This window comes from Carcharhinus amblyrhynchos, chromosome 10 (genome assembly GCF_965287045.1).
Source record: "Carcharhinus amblyrhynchos chromosome 10, sCarAmb.v2.hapA, whole genome shotgun sequence".
In the NCBI taxonomy this organism is placed as follows: domain Eukaryota; kingdom Metazoa; phylum Chordata; class Chondrichthyes; order Carcharhiniformes; family Carcharhinidae; genus Carcharhinus; species Carcharhinus amblyrhynchos.
In genome coordinates this window covers 93966607-93989911 of record NC_137333.1, presented here as the reverse complement: position 1 = coordinate 93989911, position 23305 = coordinate 93966607, and the positions used below count along the sequence as shown (strand labels likewise).

Below are 23305 nucleotides of genomic sequence, written 5' to 3'. Positions count from 1 at the left end.
AAATTAAAAGCGGAGGAATTTAGAGTAGCTAAGAGTAGTGGGCGAGAAGAGGATTGGGAAAGGTTTAAATGTCAACAAAGATTGACAAAGAAGTTGATAAAGGAGGGTAGGAGAAGCTATGAGGCTGGGCTAGCAGTTAATATAAAAAAGGATAGCAAGAGTTTTTATAAATATATAAAAAGGAAGAGGCTGGCTAGGGTGAACGTTGGTCCTTTAGAGAATGAGAAAGGGGAGCAAGTGGTAGGGGATGGGGATATGGCTAAGGTCTTGAATAACTTTTTTGTTTCTGTCTTCACGGAGGAGGACGTGAATAATTTGCCGGGTGTTAGCGACGGAAAGGTGGTAGGAATGGAGGGTCTTAATGACATCACTGTTACTAGAGAGGTGGTGCTCGACAGACTGGAGGGGCTGATTGTGGACAAGTCCCCAGGACCGGATGGAATGCATCCGAGGGTTCTGAAAGAAATGGCGGAGGTTATAGTGGATGCCTTGGTGGTTATTTTCCAGACGTCGCTGGATTCCGGGGAAGTGCCGGAAGATTGGAAAACGGCTAATGTTACGCTGTTGTTTAAGGGTGCCAGGCAAAAGGCGGGGAATTATAGGCCGGTTAGTTTAACGTCTGTGGTAGGTAAAATGTTAGAATCCGTCATTAAGGAGGAAATTGCGAGGCATCTTGAAGGGAATTGCTTGATAGGGCGGACGCAACACGGTTTCATTAAAGGGAAGTCGTGTCTGACAAATTTACTGGAGTTCTATGAGGATGTGTCTAGGGCAGTGGATAGAGGAGAGCCGGTGGATGTGGTCTTTCTGAATTTTCAGAAGGCGTTTGACAAGGTATCTCACAAGAGGTTATTGCAGAAGGTCAGGGGACATGGAGTTGGGGGTAGGGTGTTAGCGTGGATAGAGGATTGGTTGTCAAATAGGAGGCAGAGAGTGGGGGTCAATGGGTGCTATTCGGATTGGCGGTTGGTGACTAGTGGGGTGCCCCAGGGGTCGGTGCTGGGGCCTCAGCTATTTACCATTTATATAGATGATCTGGAGGAGGGAACCGAGTGCAGGGTGTCGAAATTTGCTGATGACACCAAGATTGGGGGAAAGGCAAATTGTGCGGAGGGTGTGGAGAGTCTGCAGAAGGATCTAGATAGGCTGGGCGAATGGGCCAGGAAATGCAAATGGAATTTAATGTTGGCAAGTGTGAGGTGGTCCACTTTGGTAGGAAGAATGGTAGGAAGGACTATTACTTACGTGGCGAAAAACTGCAGCAGGCGACGGTGCAGAGGGACCTCGGGGTCCTTGTGCATGAGTCGCAAAAACCCAGCTTGCAGGTGCAGCAGGTGGTCAGGAAGGCGAATGGGATGCTGGCCTTCATAGCGAGGGGGATTGAATATAAAAGTAGGGAGGTCTTGCTGCAGCTGTATAGGGCATTGGTGAGGCCGCAGCTGGAGTACTGTGTGCAGTTTTGGGCGCCGCACCTGCGCAAGGATATTTTGGCCCTGGAGGGAGTGCAGAAGAGGTTTACTAGGCTGATACCGGAGTTGAGGGGGTTGAGCTATGAGGAGAGGCTGAATAAACTAGGCTTGTACTCGCTAGAGTTTAGAAGAATGAGGGGAGATCTCATTGAGACGTATAAGATGATGAATGGGATGGATAGGATAGAGGTGGAGAGACTCTTCCCGCTCAAAAAAGACAGTAGGACTAGGGGGCATAGCCTCAAGATAAAGGGGAGGCGGTTTAGAACGGAGTTGAGGAGGAACTTCTTCACTCAAAGGGTGGTGAATCTCTGGAATTCTCTGCCCGTTGAAGTGGTGGAGGCTGCCTCGCTAAATATTTTTAAGAAGCGGGTTGATGGGTTTTTGATAAGAGAGGGGATTAAGGGTTATGGGGAGAGGGCGGGAAAGTGGAACTGAGCCACAACAGATCAGCCATGATCTTATTGAATGGCGGGGCAGGCTCGAAGGGCTAGATGGCCTACTCCTGCTCCTATTTCTTATGTTCTTATGTTCTTTGGCCCCATGAGTTACATCTAATTTCTTCTCTGCAATCACACAACGTTTTGGCCTCAACCACGTTCTGAGGTAGTGAATTCCACATGTTCACCAACGTCTGGATGAAGAAATTTCTCCTCCCCCCAATTCTAAAAGGTTAACTCCTTATCCTCAAACTATGAACCCGAGTTCTGGACTCCCCCACAATCGCAAACATTCTTTCTGAATCTACTCTGCCTAGCCTTGTTAGAATCTTAAGTTTCTATGAGATCCCCACGTATGTTAACGTTCTGTGATTTGGGCACAAGAACATCCCGATTTCGAGAGTCTCAACTTTGATCAATTTTCCCCAAAGTGGATATCTTCACATCTCTTTACATGATATTCTATCTGCACTTCCCTGCCCTCTCACTCAACTTGTCCTTTTGCAGTCGCTCTGCATCGTCCTCACCTCTTATTTTCACACCTAACTTCATGAAATCAGTTGTTTCAAGGACGAAAGAAGAGATGGAAGAAAGAAATGTAGGATTCCTACAACATGATGTGGATGTGCTGGCGTTGGACTGGGGTAAACACAGTAAAAAGTCTGACAACACTGGGTTTAAGTCCAATCGATCTATTTGATAGTACAAATAAATCGGTTGGACTTAAACCTAGTCTTGTCAGACTTTTTACTGTCCTACATCATGAGCATGTTTCTTGGGGCGTAAGAGATCAACAGGTATGGGGGGGGAGGCAGGAACTGGCTAATGAGTTGGATGATGAGCCATAATATAATGAGTTGTGGAGCAGGCTTGAATGGGCCAAATGGCCTCCTCATGCTCCTATTTTCTTCATGTTCTAAACTCTATTCTTATTGCTATTTTTAAAAATTGACGTTTTGCTGAACCAAAACGTTGTTGCTGTAAGTCACCTGACCAAAATGTTGGCCCTTTGAGAACCTCCATTAGGGAGTTTACATAGATCATAGAATCCTACAGTACAGAAAGAGGCCCTTCGGCCCATCGAGTCTGCACCAAACACAATCCCACCCAGGCCCTACTCCCATACCCCTACATATTATACCCACTAATCCCTCTAACTTACACATCCCTGGACACTAAGGGGCAATTTCTTAGCATAGCCAATCAACCTAACCTGCACATCTTTGGACTGTGGGAGGAAAGTTTAAAGAACAAAGTAATTATTTTCTCAGCTTCTGGAATCTTGCACCTTATTGTACAGACCCAGTGTAATCACAAAGACCAGGACATCCAACCTTATTATGCCGACAGCGCTGCTAGAAGACTCATCTGGGACTGATCCCTGTCAAATGGAATGACAGAGATGTCACTCGTATCTGATGAGTGTGCCAAGACTTGTGCTCTCCAAAACACCAGACCCTCAACATGGATGGTATCTCTCAACTGAGAATTAGCTCATTATCAGCCTGAAATCAAAATGAATTCCAGGCACTGAAGTAATTATGGAGAAGGTGACATGACTTCAGTGGCCATTTTGAAATATGTGTGAGAACTAGTCAGTCTGCTGTTTTAATATCAAACTGGTGAGCCACCAAGAAGCAAATCTCTCCAAGCAGGACAATAGCCTGGACCTCACAACTGACTCTGCTGGAAGATTTCATTCCAATTGCCTACAGAACTGACTCAGCTGCTGTGTACGTACGTCATCTTGTGGTCTGTACAACTGAAAGCGAACACTACAATTCCAGTCTTCAGCCAGCTGAATCCTGAAGCTGATAGAGATAATTCCTGAGTGGACTCTGGAAATCATGTGAACTAATATTTATTTTGGTGATTCCCGTCCTTTACTGACGGCATGCGCGTGTATGTGCCTGTTTTGGAGTGGCCATTGCAGACACTCCTTTCCCTCGAGTTTTGAATGTGGAAAATAAATTAACTCCTGAGTTAATTCTAACTTGAGTTTACCACAAGTAAATTGGATCGCAAGAACCCAAGGATTGAGAAGACACCTTTTGCTAATTGACAGATGGTAAGAGAAGATCAGTGCAGTCTGTCCTGTCTGTACAGAAAGAAAATTGTAGGAAAAGGAAATTTTGTAAGAGAAGCCACATTGCTCCAATACTTACTTGACAACAATCCTGCCCACCATAGCCACTCTTTAAGATATGCATGTCCGCCTTGACCTGTGAATCATTGAAAACAGGATGTACTGAAAGAATTAAGTAAATCAACAATAGTTCTAACACGTAACACCTACAACAAGCAGCGGCACAGTATTGGGACAAACTATGATAGTATTTATAAATAGCCACATGCATAAAATGTCAATTTCTTTAAAATACTTTTCCCAACATTACCACTACAGTTTGGTGGTCTGTGTACCACCCCCACAAACGTTTTCTCACTGCTTTTGAGTTTCTTAACTCGGCCCATACAGATTTCACATATCAATGCTATTATCTTTCTTCAATATCGTATCAATATCTTCTTTAACCAACAATACAATTCCACCACTTTTCCTTTCTATGTGTCCTACTGAGTAGAAACTCTGACTAGGACATGGCATTAGTGGTAATCCTGAGATCACTATCTATGAGATCCTACTTTTCAGCAGCTTGCTCCCTATATTCTCCCATTAGAACCTCACTCTTTTTTTTAAACCTATGTTGTTTATATCATGTACTACGACCACTGGCTGTTTACCCTCCCCCTTTTAAATGGGTTGTGCACTTCAGCCTGAACCACCAACTGAAACAGTGAAATTCAGACACCCACAACCCTCTGGGTGAAATATTTTCCTCATGACTCCTCTAATACTCCTACCAATCACCATAAATCTATACCCCCAGTATCTGACCCCTCAGACAGAATAAACATTTGAAGAAGAAAATTTACAGGACTACGTGGAAAGGGTGGTGGGGTGAGATTAATTGGATAACTCTTTCAAACAGCTGGCTGTGTAGTACCATACTATGAAATTATGTCTCCAAGCAATCTGCCAGATAGAATAAACACAGGCAGAGGTACAATACAGTTTAAGCTGTGGAATAAGTTTTAAGCATCCATCATTTTGGCCAGCTGATGAGTTTCTATGACCATAATTACTCAATGAGTTATTTAACATTAGAGAAAACATGATATGCCATATGAAAACAATAGCTATGGACTTTAAAAACATTGTTCTCAGGATGTGGGCAGCATTGAGGTGGTAGTACATAACAATCTAGAAACTTAATCATATACAGAAAGCAGTCTGGTAGCAATATCTCACCTGCTCGCATTGACCCTTTTTTGGCCAGTCTGAGGAGACCTTTCTTTTTTAAGATGAAACTTCCCCCGATAAAGATGCTGGAGCTAATGGCTAATGCTAAGCCAACATAAAAATCATATTTTCCTCTTTCCTGGCCCATTCTTCTTGGTATTGGCAAGCAGAAGTTTATTACATTAAGTACCGAACAGAGGCGCAGCCACTGGGACTGAGGCAAACAAGTAAAGGGAACAACTGGAGCTATGATCAAAACAAACATAAAAATAGGTTAAAAACTTTTTCCTGACATCAACTGCACAAAAATGCAGCAAAAATAGAATAGAATAAATTAGACACCGCATCCTTGTGGCTTAGGTAGGATGTTTTACTGTTAACCACCTTTTTCCTCATAGCCAAGACTGTAATTACATTATAAAAAGTTTATTTATCAGTGTCACAAGTAGGCTTACATTAACACTGCAATGAAGTTATTGTGAAAATCCCCCAGTGGCTACACTCCAGCTTCTGTTCTGGTACACTAAAGGAAAATTTATCATGGTCAATGCACCCAACCAGCGCATTTTCAGATTGTGGGAGGGAACCAGAGCAGACACGGAGAGAACATGCAGATTCCGCATACGTAGAACAGTACAGCACAGGCCCTTTGGCCCTCAATGTTATGCTGAGCTTTGTCTGAAACCAAGATCAAGCTATCTCACTCCCAATCATCCTGATATGCTCCATGTGCCTATGAACTTGCAAGCGGTTATTGGATAAAGTGTCCGACTCCACTATCACAGCAGGCAATCCATTCCACAACCCAACCACTCTCTGAATAAACAACATACCTCGAACATCCCTCCTATATCTGTCACCATGAATGTTGTAGCTATGCCCCCTAGTAACAGCTACAACCACCTAGGAAATAGTCTCTGAACGCCTACTCTATCTATCCCCCTCATCATCTTAGAAAAATCTATTAGTCGCCTCTCATCCTCCTCTGCTCTAAACAGAAAAGCCCCAGGTCCCTCAACCTTTCCTCATAAAACCTACCCTCCAAACCAGGCAACATCCTGGTAAATCCCCTCTGCACTCTCTCCAATGCTTCCACATCCTTCTTATAGTGAAGTGACCAGAACTGCAAACAATATTCCAAATGTGCTTTCACTAGCTTTCAAAGCTCTACCTCTTCGTCAGGTGAGTGGGGAGCTCTGATTACAAACAGGGCATATAAAGACATGCTTACTGAATACTGATTAGAATGCGAGTCTTTGCAGCTAATCAAGTCTTAAAGGTACAGACAACGTGAGTGGAGATAGCATTAAGCATAGGTTAAAGAGATGTGTACTGTCTCCAGCCGCGACAGTTAGTGAGATTTTGCAGATCTTGTTTATACGGTGGGCTTGTCTGTAGGGGATGGCTTTCTTAACGTGTATAGGGTGGAAGCTAGAGAAGTGGAGCATCATGAGATTATCCGTGGGCTTGTGGTACAGTGAGGTGCTGAGGTGACTGTCCTTAATGGAAATGTGTGTATCCAAGAATGCAGCTAATTCTGGAGAGTAGTCCATGGTGAGTCTGATGGTGGGATGGAACTTGTTGATGTCATTATATAGTTGTTTCAGTGATTGTTCACCACGATCCAAAGGAAGAAAATGCCATCGATGTATCTAATGTATAGCATCGGGTGAAGGTCCTGTGCAGTGAAGAAATCTTGTTTGAGCCTGTGCATGAAGACGTTGGCATGCTGAGGTGCAAATTTGGTCCCCATGGCTGTTCTGTGCTTCTAGATGAAGAACTGGTTGTTGAAGGTGAAGACATTGTGGTCCAGGATGAAGTGGATGAGTTGTAAAATTGTATCTGAAACTGGCAGTGGTTGGCGTTGAGTACTCAGGCAGTTGCAGCAATGCCATCGTCATGGCGGATGTTGGTGTAGAGTGCCAAGACATCCATTGTGATGGTTCAATTGCTCCATGGGTGCTGAGTTTCTGTAGGAAGTTGGTAGTGTTGCAACAAAAGCTGGGCATTGTTTGTACAATGGGTTTCAGGATGCCCTCAACGTAGCCAGAGAGGTTCTCGCCCAGGGTCCCATTTCCCAATACGATGGGACGACTGAGTGTGTTTGCCTTGTGTATCTTTGGGAGGCAGCAGAGATCTCCAACACAGAAAGTACATGGGATGAGAGCATGGAGGGTGCTCTAAAGATAGCCAGTTAAATATCCAATCGGCCAAATTTCCCTCTATCCCACACCTCCTTACTTTCTTCACGAGCCTACCAATGGGAACCCAATCAAACACCTTACTAAAATCCATGTATATGACATCAACTGCTCTACCTTCATCTACACTCAGTGACCGCCTCAAAGAATTCAATCAAATTTGTGAGGCGAGACTTACCCTTCACAAATCCGTGCTGACTATCCCAAATTAAGCTGCATCTTTCCAAATGGTCATAAATCCTATTCCTTAGGACCTTTTCCATTACCTTACCGACCACCAAAGTAAGACTAACCAGCCTATAATTACCAAGGTCATTCCTATTTCCTTTCTTGAACAGAGGAACAACATTCACCATTCTCGAGCCCACTGGCACTACCCCGGTGAACAGTGAGGACCCAAAGATCAAAACTAAAGGCTCTGCAATCTCATTCCCTTGCCTCCAAAAGTATCCTAGGATATATCCCATCTGGCCCAGGGGACTTATCGACCCTCAGTTTTTTTCAAAATTGCTAATAAATCTTCCCTCAGAACATCTACCTCCTCCAGCTATCAACCTGTATAACACACATCTTCAAAAACATGGCCCCTCTCCTTGGTAAACACTGAAGAAAAGTATTCATTCATCATCTCTCCTATCTCTTCTGACTCCATGCACAAGTTCCCAAATCTATCCTTGACCAGCCCTAACCTCACCCTGGTCTTTCTTTTATTTCTCACATAAGAGTAAAAAGTCTTGGGGTTTTCCTTTATCTGACCTGCCAAGGACTTCTCATGCCCCCTCCTAGCTCTCCTAAGCCCTTTTTTTAAAGCTCATTCCTTGCTACCTTGTAACCTCCAAACGACCCAACTGAACCTTGTTTTCTTATCCTTACATATGCTTCCTTTTCCCTCTTGACAAGACATTCAACCTCTTTTGTGAACCATGGTTCCCTCACTTGGCCATTCCCTCCCTGCCCAACAGAGACATATAAGAACATAAGAAATAGAAGCAGGAGTAGGCCATCTAGCCCTTCGAGCCTGCCCCGCCATTCAATAAGATCATGGCTGATCTGTCGTGGCTCAGTTCCACTTTCCCGCCCTCTCCCCATAACCCTTAATCCCCTCTCTTATCAAAAACCCATCAACCCGCGTCTTAAAAATATTTAGTGAGGCAGCCTCCACCACTTCAACGGGCAGAGAATTCCAGAGATTCACCACCCTTTGAGTGAAGAAGTTCCTCCTCAACTCCGTTCTAAACCGTGCCCCCTTTATCTTGAGGCTGTGCCCCCTAGTCCTACTGTCTTTTTTGAGCGGGAAGAGTCTCTCCACCTCTATCCTATCCATCCCATTCATCATCTTATGTATATGTATCATATGTATCAAGGACTCGCAGTATTTGTTCCTTGAACAAACTCCACTTTTCATTTGTGCCTTTTCTTGACAGTTTCTGTTCCCATCTTATGCTCCCTAATTCTTGCCTAATCGCATCATAATTACCTGTCACCCAATTATAAACCTTGCCCTGCCGTATGGCCCTATACCTCTCCATTACAATAATGAAAGGCACCGAATTGTGGTCACCATCTCCAAAGTGCTCTCCCACAAACAAATCTAACACTTGGCCCGGTTCATTACCCAGTACTAAGTCCAATGTGGCACTCTGAGTACGTTTCGCATAGACAGTAACCCAAGCCGGGAATCGAATCCAGGTCCCTGGCGCTGTGAGGCAACAGTGCAAACCACCATGCCACTTATGTAGACTCCTCCCAAGATCATTGCCAGATTTCAAGTACTCTCATGTCATATTTAATGGATTACTGTAAGGTAATTCTCAATTTTCTTCCTCACTTGCTAATATTTTAACATAAGCCAAATGTAATGGCTCCTCAAAATTTGTGATAAGAGTATAGCAGGAACAGAAAACTGGGTATAATTCTACTAAAATGCTTTACTATATTTCACAAACTTAAATTGATGCAAAAAGACAGATGAAATAGAACAAGTCCCAAAGAGTCATATTCAATTCAAAATGTTAAAACTCTTGTTTCTCTCTCTACAGATGCTGTCAGATTTGTTGAGTTTTCAGACTTGCCAAATGTTTATTCAGTGGTGGAGTAAGGAAAGATTGTTGGGAACAGTTCTGAAGAATTTTCAATTGCCAACCCAGCCAAGCCCCTCTTCTCAGCTCTCCTCATCTGACTTTACTTCCCTCATTCATTCCTCTTCACCCAAACCCAGCTCATTTTTCTCTCACTAAATCTAAATACTGATGTCAAGTCCAATTCATGTGATACAGCTTCCAAATGGCAATGCAATTGAACAAGCATTTTTAACAATAGCAAATTCAATGAAGTGCAAGATATTTTTCAGGTATGAATACATGCGTACGCTCCAGGGAATGAACTTGTGCAAGTTGCCCTTCAAACTGGATGAGGACAGGTAACAGAAAAGACAAAATCAGGCATTTACAGCCCTTGTAATTCCACCAATTTTAAACTAAATGCTGGCTCTGGTAGCCTCTAGATTATTTCACACTCCATTCCACTCCAATTGCTAGTTAAAAAGCACTTTGTTTCTATTTTCTCATGTGCAGATCCCAGACAATTCTAACATGGCATCTCCACTGTCGTTAACTAATAATTGTTCTCTGGGGTGGAGAGAGGTATACAGATTTTAAATTATAAACAGAATTGAAATTAGCGGCATGACAAAAGGAAAATTCATGAATATGTGCTCACCAGTTTAACATCCCATGTGTCTTTTCACTACAATGAACACCCAGTGCAAATTTAATGAGTGAGAGAACGAGCATGAGACACTGGGCCTCAAGAGATTACTGAGCATTAATCTGTCTTGCATGATTCCATCGACGATGTCAAGAACACAGAGAAAAACAAACAGAAATAAATTATAAATAGTGGAGATGCTGAAAATGTGAAACTACTGGAAAAACTCAGCAGGTTAGGCAGAATGGGAAAAGAAGCCAGATCAGCACTTCAGGTTGATAATGTTTCATCAGAACGGAAAAGTTAGAAATGTAAAATATTAAGCATGTGACATGGGAGAAGGTGGAAAAAGAAGGAAAGGCATGTGATAGGGTGGAAGACAGGAGAGATGAAATGACAAAAAAAGTTGAGAATGCAAGGCCAGTGGGAATGGCAATGGAACAAGCAATAAAAAGCTGTGTCAAGAAGAGATGTGAACAATGAGCAGTTGTTATCCAAATTAAAACACGAGGAACAAATAAAACTAAAACCAAAGTGTTTAATTCCTCCAGCTTCAGTCACGAGGTCATTCTCCACCATTTCCATGAACTCCATGCAATGCCACTGCCAAACACATCTCCTCTTCTGCATTCAGCATCCCAAAGGAGCATTTCCTCCACAACCTCGAGGTTCACTCCTCAATCACCCCCAACAACTCCTCCCTTTCCATGACACCTTTCCACTCAAGCACAGGAGATGCAAAACCTGTGCTTTTCATTACTCCTCTCTCCTCGCTATTGTTGGCCCAAACATGGCTTTCAGGTGAAAGTGATTTTCATGTTTTTTTTAAATATTATATATGCTGTTCAAAATACATTCTGCTTTAAATTGCGGAGACCAATGCAGATTAGGTAAACGCTTTCTTCAGTTCATAAGCATGACCCAAAGCTTCCAGTAGCCTATCGTTTTAATTCTCCACCTTGCTCATTACGACATCCCAATGAAGTTCAACATTGTCTTGAGGCATAGCATCTCATCTTTGGATTAGGCACTTTACAGTCCTCTATCAAGAATGAGTTCAACAATTTCAGACCATAATTTCCCCTCCCCCAATTTGTTTCCTTTCTCCTTGTAGGTTTTGGTTCTAGTTTTTGCTTTCTGATAGCAGCTACTCATTATTGTGGCATTCATACCTCCTCTGGACACATCTTTTGTCTCTACTTGTCCCACTGCCACTGCCTTTGGTCTGGCATTCTCAAATCTTTTGTCATTTATCGTCTTCCACCTACTCACATACCTTTCCGTTTACTCTTTGTCTGTCTTTTCCTCCTTTTACATGCTTAAAAACTTTTACATTTTTAACTCTTCCCTATTCTGATCTAAGGTCATGAACCTGAAATATTAACTCTGTTCTCGCTCCCCAATGATAATGCCTGACCTGTTGCATATTTCCAGCATTTTCTGTTTTATTACACAAGAATCATTTGTTGGCTTCTTTATTAAAATGTCAATTTCAGAGCGTCTATTCTGCAATTTATCAATTAAACGTACTGACAGGACACTGTGGGAGGCTAGGAAGGAATCTGCAGGTCCCTTTGCAGAGATATTTGAATCATCAATAATCACAGGTGAGGTGCCTGAAGATTGGAGGGTGACAAATGTTGTGCCTCTGTTTGAGAGAGGCTGCAGGGAAAAGCCTGGGAACAATAGGCCGGTGAGCGTCACATCTGTAGTGGGTAAGTTGTTGGAAGGTATTTTGACAGACAGGATCTACAGGCATTTGGAGTTGCAAGAACTGATTACTGACAGTCAGCATGGCTTTGTGAGAGGAAAATCATGTCTCACAAATGTAATTGAGGTTTTTGAAAGAGTAACCAAGAATGTAGATGAGGGAGGTGCAGCTGATGTTGACTACATGGACTTTACCAAAGCCTTTGACAAGGTACCACATGGTAGGTTGTTGCATTAGATTAAATCCCAGGATGAGGTAGCCAAATGAACACAAAATTGGCTTGATAACAGAAGACAGAAGGTGGTTATAGAGGATTGTTTTTCAAACTGGAGGCCTGTGACCAGTGGTGTGCCTCAGGGATCGATGCTGGGTCCACTGTTATTTGTCATTTATATTAATGATTTGGATGAGAATTTAGTAGGCATGGTTAGTAAGTTTGCTAATGACATCATGATTGGTGGCATAATGGACAGTAAAGAAGGTTTTTTTGGATTGCAATGGGATCTTGATCAATTGGGCCAGTGGGCTGACGAATGGCAGATAGACTTCAATTTAGATAAATGCATGGTGATGCACTTTGGTCATTCGAACCAGGGGAGGACTTACTCAGTTAGTGGTAGGGTGTAGGGAGAGTTGTAGAACGAAGAGATCTAGGGGTACAGGTTCACAGTTCCTTGAAAGTAGAGTCACAGGTGGATAGAGTTTTATTACTCAAGAATCATTTGTTGGCTTCTATATTAGGCAGGCATTTGGCATGCTTGGTTTCATTGGTCAGAACGCTGAACACAAGAGTTGAGATATCTGGCTGAAATTGTACAAGATATTGGCAGCACAGTAGCAAGCACTGCTGTTTCACAGCACCAGGGATCCAGGTTCAATTCCCAGCTTGGGTCACTGTGTGTAGAATTTGCACGTTCTCCCCGTGTCTGCATGGATTTCCTCTGGGTGCTCCAATTTCTTCCCACGTTCTGAAAGATGTGCTGGTTAGGTGCATTGACCTGAACAGGCGCCAGACTGTGGCACTGAGGGGAATTTCACAGCAACTTCATTGCAGTGTGAACGTATGCCTTACGTGTGACTAATAAGTAAACTTTACCTGACATTGGTAAGGCCACACTTGGAATAGTGTGTACAGTTCTGGTCACCCTATTATAGAAAGGATACTACTACACTAGAAAGAGTGCAGAAAAGATTTACTAGGATGCTACCGGGACTTAATGGTTTGAGTTATAAGGAAAGGCTGGATAGATTCTCAAGCATAGGGGGCTTAGAGGTGGTCTTATAGAGGTCTATAAAATAAGGAGGAGCATAGATCAGCTAGGTGCTCAATATCTTTTCCCAAAGAGTCTAAAGCTAGAGGGCAAAGGCTTAAGGTGAGAGGGGAGAGATACAGAAGTGTCCAGAGGGGCAATTTTTTCACACCAGGGTGAGAAGTGTCTGGAACAAGCTGCCAGAGATAGAAAAGGCAGGTTCGATTTTGTCTTTTGAGAAGCGTTTAAGCAGTTACATGGGTAGGATGGGTATAGAGGGATATGGGCCAAATGTGGACAATTGGGATTAGCTCAGGGGTTTTAAAAAAGGGGCAGCATGGACAAATTGGGCCAAAGGGCCTGTTTCCATGCTGTAAACCTCTATGACACTAATGACTCTAAATATACAGCACATAGACATACTCCCCCCATTGCCACTTCAATCTGATTGTTATCTTTCTTCATCTAGGATTCTAACACTAAAAAAAAATCTTGGGCCTTCCACAAATTCACTCAGTTCCCACATCATCTTCATTCAGATCATTTATGCAGACTATGCAACACAATGGTAGCAATCCTGTGGAACTTGACTAATTTACCTTGAGGTCTGCCCTCTATTAGTTAGATCTCCATCTTCAAACTTAGTCTATTACATGGCAGCTCCTGAAAATCCAGATTTACTGTGTTTCTCAGGTTATCTTCATACAGTTGAAAAAATTAACCAGGCTGACAAGATGTGACCTTCTAAAATAATTGAGAGTTCCTTATAACTACTCTGTCTATGATAGGGGTGTCCCTAATGATCCCTTCTATAACTGAAGTAAAGCTAAACTGGGCCATAAACTTTGGTGCTTTTTTTAAATCTTCTTCAGAAGTCACTTGCTAATGAGTACTGTTGTCCAGCCAAGGAACTCCGTGTTACTGGTCATGGATTCAGTGGGTCTTTGCGTGGCCGATGAGCCCGATCCTACAGTCACATCTTTGACTGAACTCTTGATAGGTGTTTCTGGGAGGTAGTTCAGTCCTTGGGATTCCTTTTTCAGCCTCCTTTTTCGGGCTTTTTGCCATTGGGTGTCCCTTAAATCAGGAAGTTTCGTCTAAATAGATCTCTTCTGAGCAAGGGTCTCCTAGATATTGACATCTATGTTGCATTTCTTGACATGAGCCTTCAGGGTGTCTATAAAGCGCTTCCTTCGTCTTCTTGTTCAGAAGCCTTCCTTAAGCTGGGTGAAGGCGACTTGTTTTGGTAGTGTGGACTCTGACATCCTAAGCACACGGCCGGCCCAGCAGAGGTGGTTTTGGATGATCATGGCCACAATGCTGGAACTCTTGGCTTCTTTAAGGGCACTGATTTTAGTACGCCTGTCCTCCCAGGTGATGCAGGAGTCCATTTCAAACAGCGTTGATGGTACCTCTCCAGAGGTGGCGTCTGTAAGTAGTCCAAGTTTCTGAGTGTATTATGAATTAGATGGACTGCCTTGTGCAGTAGGATCTTGGTGTCAGCACGAATGTAGCTATCATCGAAGATTCTCATCCTTACTAGTTTGAAGGTGGCGCTCATGGATTGGATAGGAATTTGGATCTTCACACTGATGTCATCCTTAGTCCTTGTGCATGAGTCGCAAAAACCCAGCTTGCAGGTGCAGCAGGTGGTCAGGAAGGCGAATGGGATGCTGGCCTTCATAGCGAGGGGGATTGAATATAAAAGTAGGGAGGTCTTGCTGCAGCTGTATAGGGCATTGGTGAGGCCGCAGCTGGAGTACTGTGTGCAGTTTTGGGCGCCGCACCTGCGCAAGGATATTTTAGCCCTGGAGGGAGTGCAGAGGAGGTTTACTAGGCTGATACCGGAGTTGAGGGGATTGAGCTATGAGGAGAGGCTGAATAAACTGGGCTTGTACTCGTTAGAGTTTAGAAGAATGAGGGGAGATCTCATTGAGACGTATAAGATGATGAATGGGATGGATAGGATAGAGGTGGAGAGACTCTTCCCGCTCAAAAAAGACAGTAGGACTAGGGGGCACAGCCTCAAGATAAAGGGGAGGCGGTTTAGAACGGAGTTGAGGAGGAACTTCTTCACTCAAAGGGTGGTGAATCTCTGGAATTCTCTGCCCGTTGAAGTGGTGGAGGCTGCCTCGCTAAATATTTTTAAGAAGCGGGTTGATGGGTTCTTGATAAGAGAGGGGATTAAGGGTTATGGGGAGAGGGCGGGAAAGTGGAACTGAGCCACGACAGATCAGCCATGATCTTATTGAATGGCGGGGCAGGCTCGAAGGGCTAGATGGCCTACTCCTGCTCCTATTTCTTATGTTCTTAGATTAGAAGTGGCTCTCCAGATAGAGGGAATGTTTCATGTTTGGGAGTACTTCTTTGACCTAGTTGAAGGGAGAGGCCGTATTTTGCTTTGGGATGGGTTGGTAAAGGACTTGAGTCTTCATGACGTTGATGCCAAGACTTGCTTCTGTGAAGGTGTCAAGCACAGATTGGAGATTCTCTTGAGTGTGCTGAGACGCTTTTTAAAAAATATTGGTTTGATATTAGCCTATGTTGGATTAAATGCCTGAATGCAAAAAAAGCCACGCTTTCAATTTGGATGCAGGTACTAACTCCCCTTCAAAAGGGAGAATTGCGTGGAAGAAAGAGGTCAGCTGTGACAAAAAAAACATACTGGCAGGTTTACAGGGGCTGTGACTGCATGGCTCGAGTCAGTGCAAAGGACAATCTGGCAAGTGTATAACACCCCCCACCAGAGCTAAAAGGTTTATAATTCCACGGGAGAAGCTAAGGACTAAATTTTATAGCTGTATGTTATCTGCATTACACATGAGCTGTCTGCATTAAATAAACATTTACTAAAAGAGAAAATGCTGGAAAATCTCAGCAGGTCTGGCAGCATCTGTGAGGAGAAAAAAGAACTGACATTTCCAGTCCAGACCACCCTTTGTCAAAGAAGTGCTAATGTCAGTCCATAGAGAGAACAGAAAGTGTGGAGGATAGAGGGTAGCTGGGATTTTCCAGCAATTTCTCTTTTGGTTTCAGATTCCAGCATCCGCAGTAATTTGCTTTTAAACATTTACTGAAGTCCACTGTGCCCCATTGGAAAACTAGTGCTTTCACTGGTACCATGAATAAGAAACATGTGAAGCTATAGCACAACACTAACAGATATTCTACATTAGCCTTTGTATTATGAGAAACAATTATTTTCCTAAATGCAATTCATTTGTATAGGTTGACTGCTGATAACAGTCCAAGTTGATGATATATTGCAACCCACTAAGTTGCCCAATGCTCTGATCATTGACCAAATTTGGTATCTGGCTTAAGGTTTTTCAAATGCATAGCTTGTCAAATATTTGTTGCTTTTTCTTAAATAATGTGATTTGAATAATCACATGGGTAGGGCCAATGGCAGGCATTCATACATCATATAGTGCTCTGAACTGAAATCTGAAAGTGTTATACTTACTGCATGAGTCTTTTAAGATTCATGAATATTGCTGCAAGGACATATTGAAGGATGAAGAGTACTGGGTCATATTATAAAGATTATGAAGACAATTCCATATAAAACAAAAGGTGAGTCCTTGTACAAGACCTTGGCGAGGCCTGATCTAGAATACTGGGTCTAATACTGATGCCCTCAAATAATGGGAGATATAAAGACTCCCAACAAAGAATTCAAAGGAGAAATCAGACGGTGGCTGTATGAATAGCAAATAGTATCAGATAAACCAGGAAAAAAATAAGGAACATGCACAAATACATAAGCACAGATCCAGCCTAGATGCCAAATGTCTTTTTTTTTTACAGAGGGCTATCAACCGCTGGAAGAACTGACTTGCTTATGCAGATGAATTGCACACATTCAAAAGGAATATCAGTTCTCTGCTGAGGCTGATATCACGACACACAAAAGATGTATGTCTCTCGGTCAATGTGGTTTCCTGAAATTTATTTCAATTGCCATTGGGGCTGAAGAGGAATTGCCACTGATAATTTTCATTTTCATAGTACCTTTAACGTAGTAAAACATCTGAAGGCACTTCACCGGAGTGATATCAAACAAATTTTGACACCGAGCCATATTAAGCAGATGTTGGGACAGATGGCCAAAAGCAAAAGTAGTAGGTTTTAAGGAGAGTTTTAAAGGAGAGAGAGGTTTAAAGGAGGGAATTCCAGAGTTTTGGGCTCAGGCACCAATATGGTGAAGCAAGAAAAAAAATCACAAACAGGGATCAGCTCAGAATTGGGGGAAACACAGGGAAGAGCTGAAAGAGGCTTCAGAAACGTGGGGGCATTTGCAATCAAGGGTGATCATTTTAAATTCAAAGCTCTGCTAGATACAGCCAATGTAGGCTGGCAAACAGAAGAGTGATATCTACAATTCTTTTCTGCTGAATTAGCCGAGAGGCTTTTTATCTCTCTTGAGAGATTACACAGCTGTTGGTGGGTGAGAGATGTGGGAGTCATGGTGCTTAAACGTAATACAACTATGTGGGACAGGCTCGATGAGCCAGCTTGTCTGCTTTGTTTCACTGTTTTCATATGCTCAAATAACCAGCTATTTTGTAGCTATACCAAGCAACAATTTTCTGTCAGAACGTCACAAAACTTGTATTCACATGGTATTCACACAGAATGTGCAGGTAAGAGTATTTGAAATACTGTACAATTTATGTGAATTAGAACTGAAGAACTTACAACCCAAAACCTGTTAAATCCCAGAGACACAAATGTTGTTGATATCACAGGATAAGCCTGGAGAAGAGTACCTATACACTGCTCCCAAGGACATGTTTTTGAATTAATTATGATGGACCGAATGATACTTCTCACCTCGTGCTAGACACAATTAACTAAAAGGCATTGACATATAAAGGGTAAACTAACGCTGTACAAAATGCAAGCAATGATTAAGTAACTAAGTATAATACCTTGTACCTTTCTTCGATGAAAAATGTTAACATGCAGTTCCTCTTTTCAATAAATGCATTGGGCTTCCATTTATAAATAATGTGCAATATATCTGTTGGCAAAAAATAAGATAATTGTTTACTTGTAAATTGTTTACAGCAAGAAAGGAATAGGCAAGAATAACCGCAAACAGCATTGACTGTGCCGCTGTTGTTTTTACAGATGTTAACCTCATCTGAAGTTAACATAATTCAAGTTAACATCACAACATTTCAAACCACACAAAATATGTCCTAATCATTATCACAAAACTAAAGTTTAATAAACCCTAAAAGTACAGCTCAACTGACTGATTTCACACTAACTATGGAACATCTTTTTTCACATAAATGAATCTCTTGCGGCCTTGTTAAATGTTCGTTTGAGGAAACGTTAGGCATTTTAGACTCCAGCAAAGGGTCAGTAATCAGAGTGCACAAAATTAAGACAATTGTCAAAAGAACCGGAGGCAACATGAGTAAAGGATTTTTTACGCATTGGTGGGTTAGGATTTTGAATGCATTTCCTGGTGGTGTGGTGGATATTGATTTAGCAGTAGCATTCAAAAGATTAGATAAATAATCGTAGTTTAAAAAATTGGCAGGGACATGGGGAAGCAGCAGGAAAATGGGACTAACTGGGTTATTCTTCAAAAGAATCAAGGCAAATTTGATAGCTGAATGGTGTCCTTCAGTGCAATAATGTTATATGATTTAATGTGTTAATGGTAACAGGTTGAACAACATGACAATACCATCATTTGAATGAGAACAGATGTTATTATTAGCATGACAATGCTGTCCAATGATTTCAACTGGAAACAAGACAACATTAAGTTATTTGACTTGAGTTCTCTCTGTTCCACACACACATTTCCAAGAAGATAAATTTTCAATGCCAATAGCCCATAAACTAAGCTGAGTTTTGCTGTTAGTTACTGCATTCATGGATTATTTAATTCTACTTTCCAAAATTCTAACAGTAATGTATAACGTTTGTTTTGTAGCCTTTCAATTTTGTAATTTAAAAGACCAAAGCAACATTTCAAGAACAGCTCTTTTGCTCTTCTGTCATAGAGGCTTGGTTCTCTCCTGTTCCAGATAGTTAGAGGAAGACAGATAGAAGTGGACCCTAAGCTTTTATTTACAAAGACAGCACTTTTAGCATGAACATCCTATCCAAAGTCAGTTCCAGTGTGCTCCAAGTGAATTACCCATTAATGCTCATCACCGGATACAATTAAATACTCAAATTACGATACATTTGATACTTACAGTACATGTATTTTTCCAAAAAGTATTTATTGTGCTCCCCAAATTAGATATTACACTCATTCACTGTGTCTGGCTTATGAAACAAAAACAGAAAGTGCTGGAAATACTCCAGTCTAGCACCATCTGTAGTGTGAGGAAGGAGTTAAAGTTTTGAGCCCGTACGATTCTTCCTCAGAGTTCTGAAGAGTCATAGGATCTCAATACCTTAACTCTGTTTCTCTGTCCATAGATGCTGCTAAACAGAAAATGCTGAAAAAAAAACGCAGATTTATGTTTCAGATTCCAGCACCCAGTAACTTGCTTTTATCTTACTGGCTGGACTTGTGTTTGAATCCTATATTTACAGGTAAGTTAAACTGCTCACCTAGACTTTAACCATTGTACAGGTGGAGGAGGACTGAACACCTATATCCCCTGATAATATACTACATGTGTGCAGTCTTTGGTCACTCTTGAGTTTTTGCTCTTCCCTGCTTTCAGTCTCTGCTGACTTCAGACAACGCTTGACATAACTTTGTCCCACTTACAGATTTCCATTTTAAAATTTGTTAACCAGAGCTGTGTGTTTATTTTTGTTAATTATAGAAATATACTCCACAGGAGTCTATTCGGCCCATCATGTATAGAAATATACACAACATTCAGTCCATCGTGTTTGTGCCAGCCAAGAAGGGGCTATCCAACCTAATCTCACTTAGTGCTGAGCCTTGTTGCAGTCTTCGACATTTTAAAACGTACTGAGATTTCTGTCTCTACCACCCATTCAGACAGTCAACTGCTATATATAAATCTTTGGAAAAAAACTATCAACATTTTTATTATTTAAAGAAATGATTTTCTTCCAGTGTGAGGTATTTGATCGGCAGTGATGAGGAAAGTATACAGCAGCAAAGACAAATCACAATATGTGTCCTGGGAAAAGATGAGAGCTTCACGCTCAGATTGTTACGCAAGTAACGGATGTCTCCAAGTCAAAAGGAGGTGGACTGCCTCACTCAACCTTCGCTCTATCATCTACCCCATTACATTTGCAGCATCATAAGCTTGTTGATTAGTGCTATTATATAAACATATTTTTCTGCACTCGCTCGGATTTAATGATGAGTTATTAACTATGATTTTTTACACTGCATTGGAACTCATTCACAGTTCACTAAGCGATAATCTCCTGTAATAAACAATGCAATATTCTTCAGACATCAATGGTAACTCATGCATGTTTATTCAGAACTTATTTACATCTGTCATCTGTTTCAGATTTTTACAATGTGCCCTCAACAGTTCTTCAATCAAATCCATGCAGGTGTTGTTCATTCTCTGATTCACAGTATTTTCAGAAACTAGGGCAGTGTCCTAAAAAAAATCGTAAAGATATCTAAGGTTGTCAAAACATTAGGACATTATCCAAATGACTGCTCCCCTTACCATGCAAAATACCACTGCTTTGGAACAGCTTTCAGACTGTTTTTCCTTCAGGGTATTCTTGCTGCTATTATTTCAAAAGCAGCCTTTTGCTTTAGTTATGTTAATACAACTGTCATCTCGTGTTTTGGAGGTACAGCATTGGAGAGACCACAGCAACAGCAAGATGATCACAGGAACTGAAGAACACTAGAAATCTAGTTATGTTTTATTGAAGCAGACAGCCTGAGACAACTTTTACCTTTTAAGCTCAGCAAGAGCAGGTACAAGCACTTATGCCAAAGCAACACATGCCTTTCTCCTTCTTTATTCCGATCTCTGCATGTGTCCAAAGATCTGTTCAGGAGGAACATTGCATCATGAACAGCGAGTAGCAGCCCCACTAGGAATTTGATGCTGAGCATGTCCTGTTCATGAACATGAAGCAATGAACCTGCCAGCACAGAGCCCCAGGAGATGGTCATTGTTGAATCAGGTCACATTTATACTGGTAAGTTCCGTTCACAGCAGGAGACCATTACTATCTAAAGTGACAGCACTCTCAACGTAAAAGCAACATAAATGTTGCAAGTCACTTCTTCTTGAAGCATGTTGTGGCAAGTTCAAACTGATCCTGTTCAACTGGCCAAAGAAATGAGAAGGCATCATCGAGGGACACACATGTTGTCAGTCATAAGAGTCAGAGGTTTACAGCACGAAAACAGGCCCTTCAGCCCAACTTGTCCATGCTGCCCTTTTTAAAATGCCTAAGCTAGTCCCCAATTACCTGCATTTGGCCCATATCCCTCTACACCCATTGTATCCATGTAACTATCTAAATGCTTTTTAAACAGCAAATTGCACCCACCTCTCTTACTACCGCTGGCAGCTTGTTCCTGACACTCACCACCCTGTGTGTGAAAAAATTGCCGCTCTGGACAGTTTTGTATCTCTCCCCTCTCACTTTAAATCTATGCCCTCTAATTTTAGACTCCCCTACCTTTTTGAAAAGATATTGACTATCTAGCTGATCTATGCCTCTCATTATTTTACAGGCCTCTGTAAGATCACCCCTCAGCCCCCTACGCTCCAGAGAAAAAAGTACTAGTCTATCCAGCCTCTCCTTATAACTCAAACCATCAAGTAGCATCCTGGTAAATCTCTTCTGCACTCTTTCTAGTTTAATAATATCCTTTCTATAATAGGGTGACGAGAACCGTACACAATATTTGAAGTGTGGTCTTACCAATGTCTTGTACAACTTCAACAAGACATCCCAGTTCCGTATTCGATGTTCTGTCCAATGAAACAAGCATGCTGAATGCCTCCTTCACCACTCTGTCCACCTTTGAGTCCACTTTCAAAGAGCTATGAACCTGTAACCCGAGATCTCTGTTCTGGAACTCTCCCCAGTGCCCTACCAGGAACTGAGCAAGTCCTGCTCTGATTCAATCTAGCAAAATGCATAACCTCACATTTATCTAAATTAAATGCCACCTGCCATTCGTCAGCCCACTGGCCCAATTGATCAAGATCCCACTGCAATCGGAGACTACCTTCTTCACTGTCCACTATGCCACCAATATTGGTGTCATCTGCAAACTTAGTAATGATACCTAAATTCTCATCCAAATCATTAATATAAATGACAAATCACTGTCACCTAGCACCAATCCCTGAGGCACACCGCTGCTCACAGGTCTCCAGTTTGAAAAACAACCCTCTACAATCACCCTCTGGCCTCCATCACCAAGCCAGGTTTTGTATCCATTTAGCTACCCCACCCTGAATCCATTGAGATTTAATCTTATGCGACAACCTACCTTGTCAAAGGCCTTGTCCCTCAAATAACTCAAGTGACCAAAATCGACCATCAAATCTTTGTTAGCAGCATTAGCACCTAAAGTGCAATTTGAACTTGCAATCAAATCAGTCCAGCACTGGTCTTGCACCTTTATCAACCCGCATCTTATCCAAGCTAAGTTAGCAGCTGCCAGCAACATTTAGCATTGAGATCTCTGCTTTGATAGAAAAGCTTGCTCAGTACTATTTTTTTTCCTGTCATCTGATTTTGGGGAAAAATACCAAAACTGCTGGCAAATATGAAGGAAAAGAAAATCCTATATGGTCATCAATTCCAATGCTGAGACTGAATCCACAGTCAGGTAATTACCATTCACTTATTAGTTCTTATTTACCTACAAAGCAGTCATTCCAAACAAGAACTTACGGTCAGTTTCTAACAGGGGCAACCTGAAGTATGTTTAACCTAAGAAAATTCTGTAATATAAATTCTTTGACAATTCATCATCTGAACTTGAGCTACTGAACACAATTCCTTTAAAATATGTTCATTCTCAGTCTTTCAGGCCGATCAATCATTTCTTAGTTTTGTTATGCCTATGGTCACAGTAGCAATGCACAAAGACTGAACTTCTTATACTTCTTTCCAATGTTTACGAGTGACAAAAATCCAGACCTAAGATCTTCTCACCAATAAGTGCTTCTGCCCAAGAGTGTAGCATGGTGGCACAGTGGTTGATGTTGCTGCCTCTCAGCACCAGGGACCCTGGTTCAATTCCGGCCTCAGGTAACTGTG

At 42.0% G+C, this 23305-nt stretch overlaps 1 protein-coding gene across 4 annotated transcripts in view; it reads right to left on the bottom strand.

Moving 5' to 3' along the window:
• Positions 1–23305, bottom strand: part of nipa2 (NIPA magnesium transporter 2) — a 53866-nt gene that overhangs the window by 10765 nt on the left and 19796 nt on the right. For 2 of the 4 annotated variants that reach the window (XM_080197617.1, XM_080197619.1), the window contains exons 2-4: positions 18020–18104; positions 5220–5456; positions 4075–4131 (exon numbers count right to left, since the gene is read on the bottom strand). In XM_080197617.1, the coding sequence (XP_080053743.1) occupies positions 4075–4131; positions 5220–5358 (196 nt within the window). In that variant the 5' untranslated portion in view covers positions 5359–5456; positions 18020–18104. Of the gene's footprint in view, positions 1–4074; positions 4132–5219; positions 5457–18012; positions 18105–23305 lie in introns of all 4 variants that reach the window. The other 2 variants (XM_080197618.1, XM_080197620.1) reach the window with 2 other exon arrangements.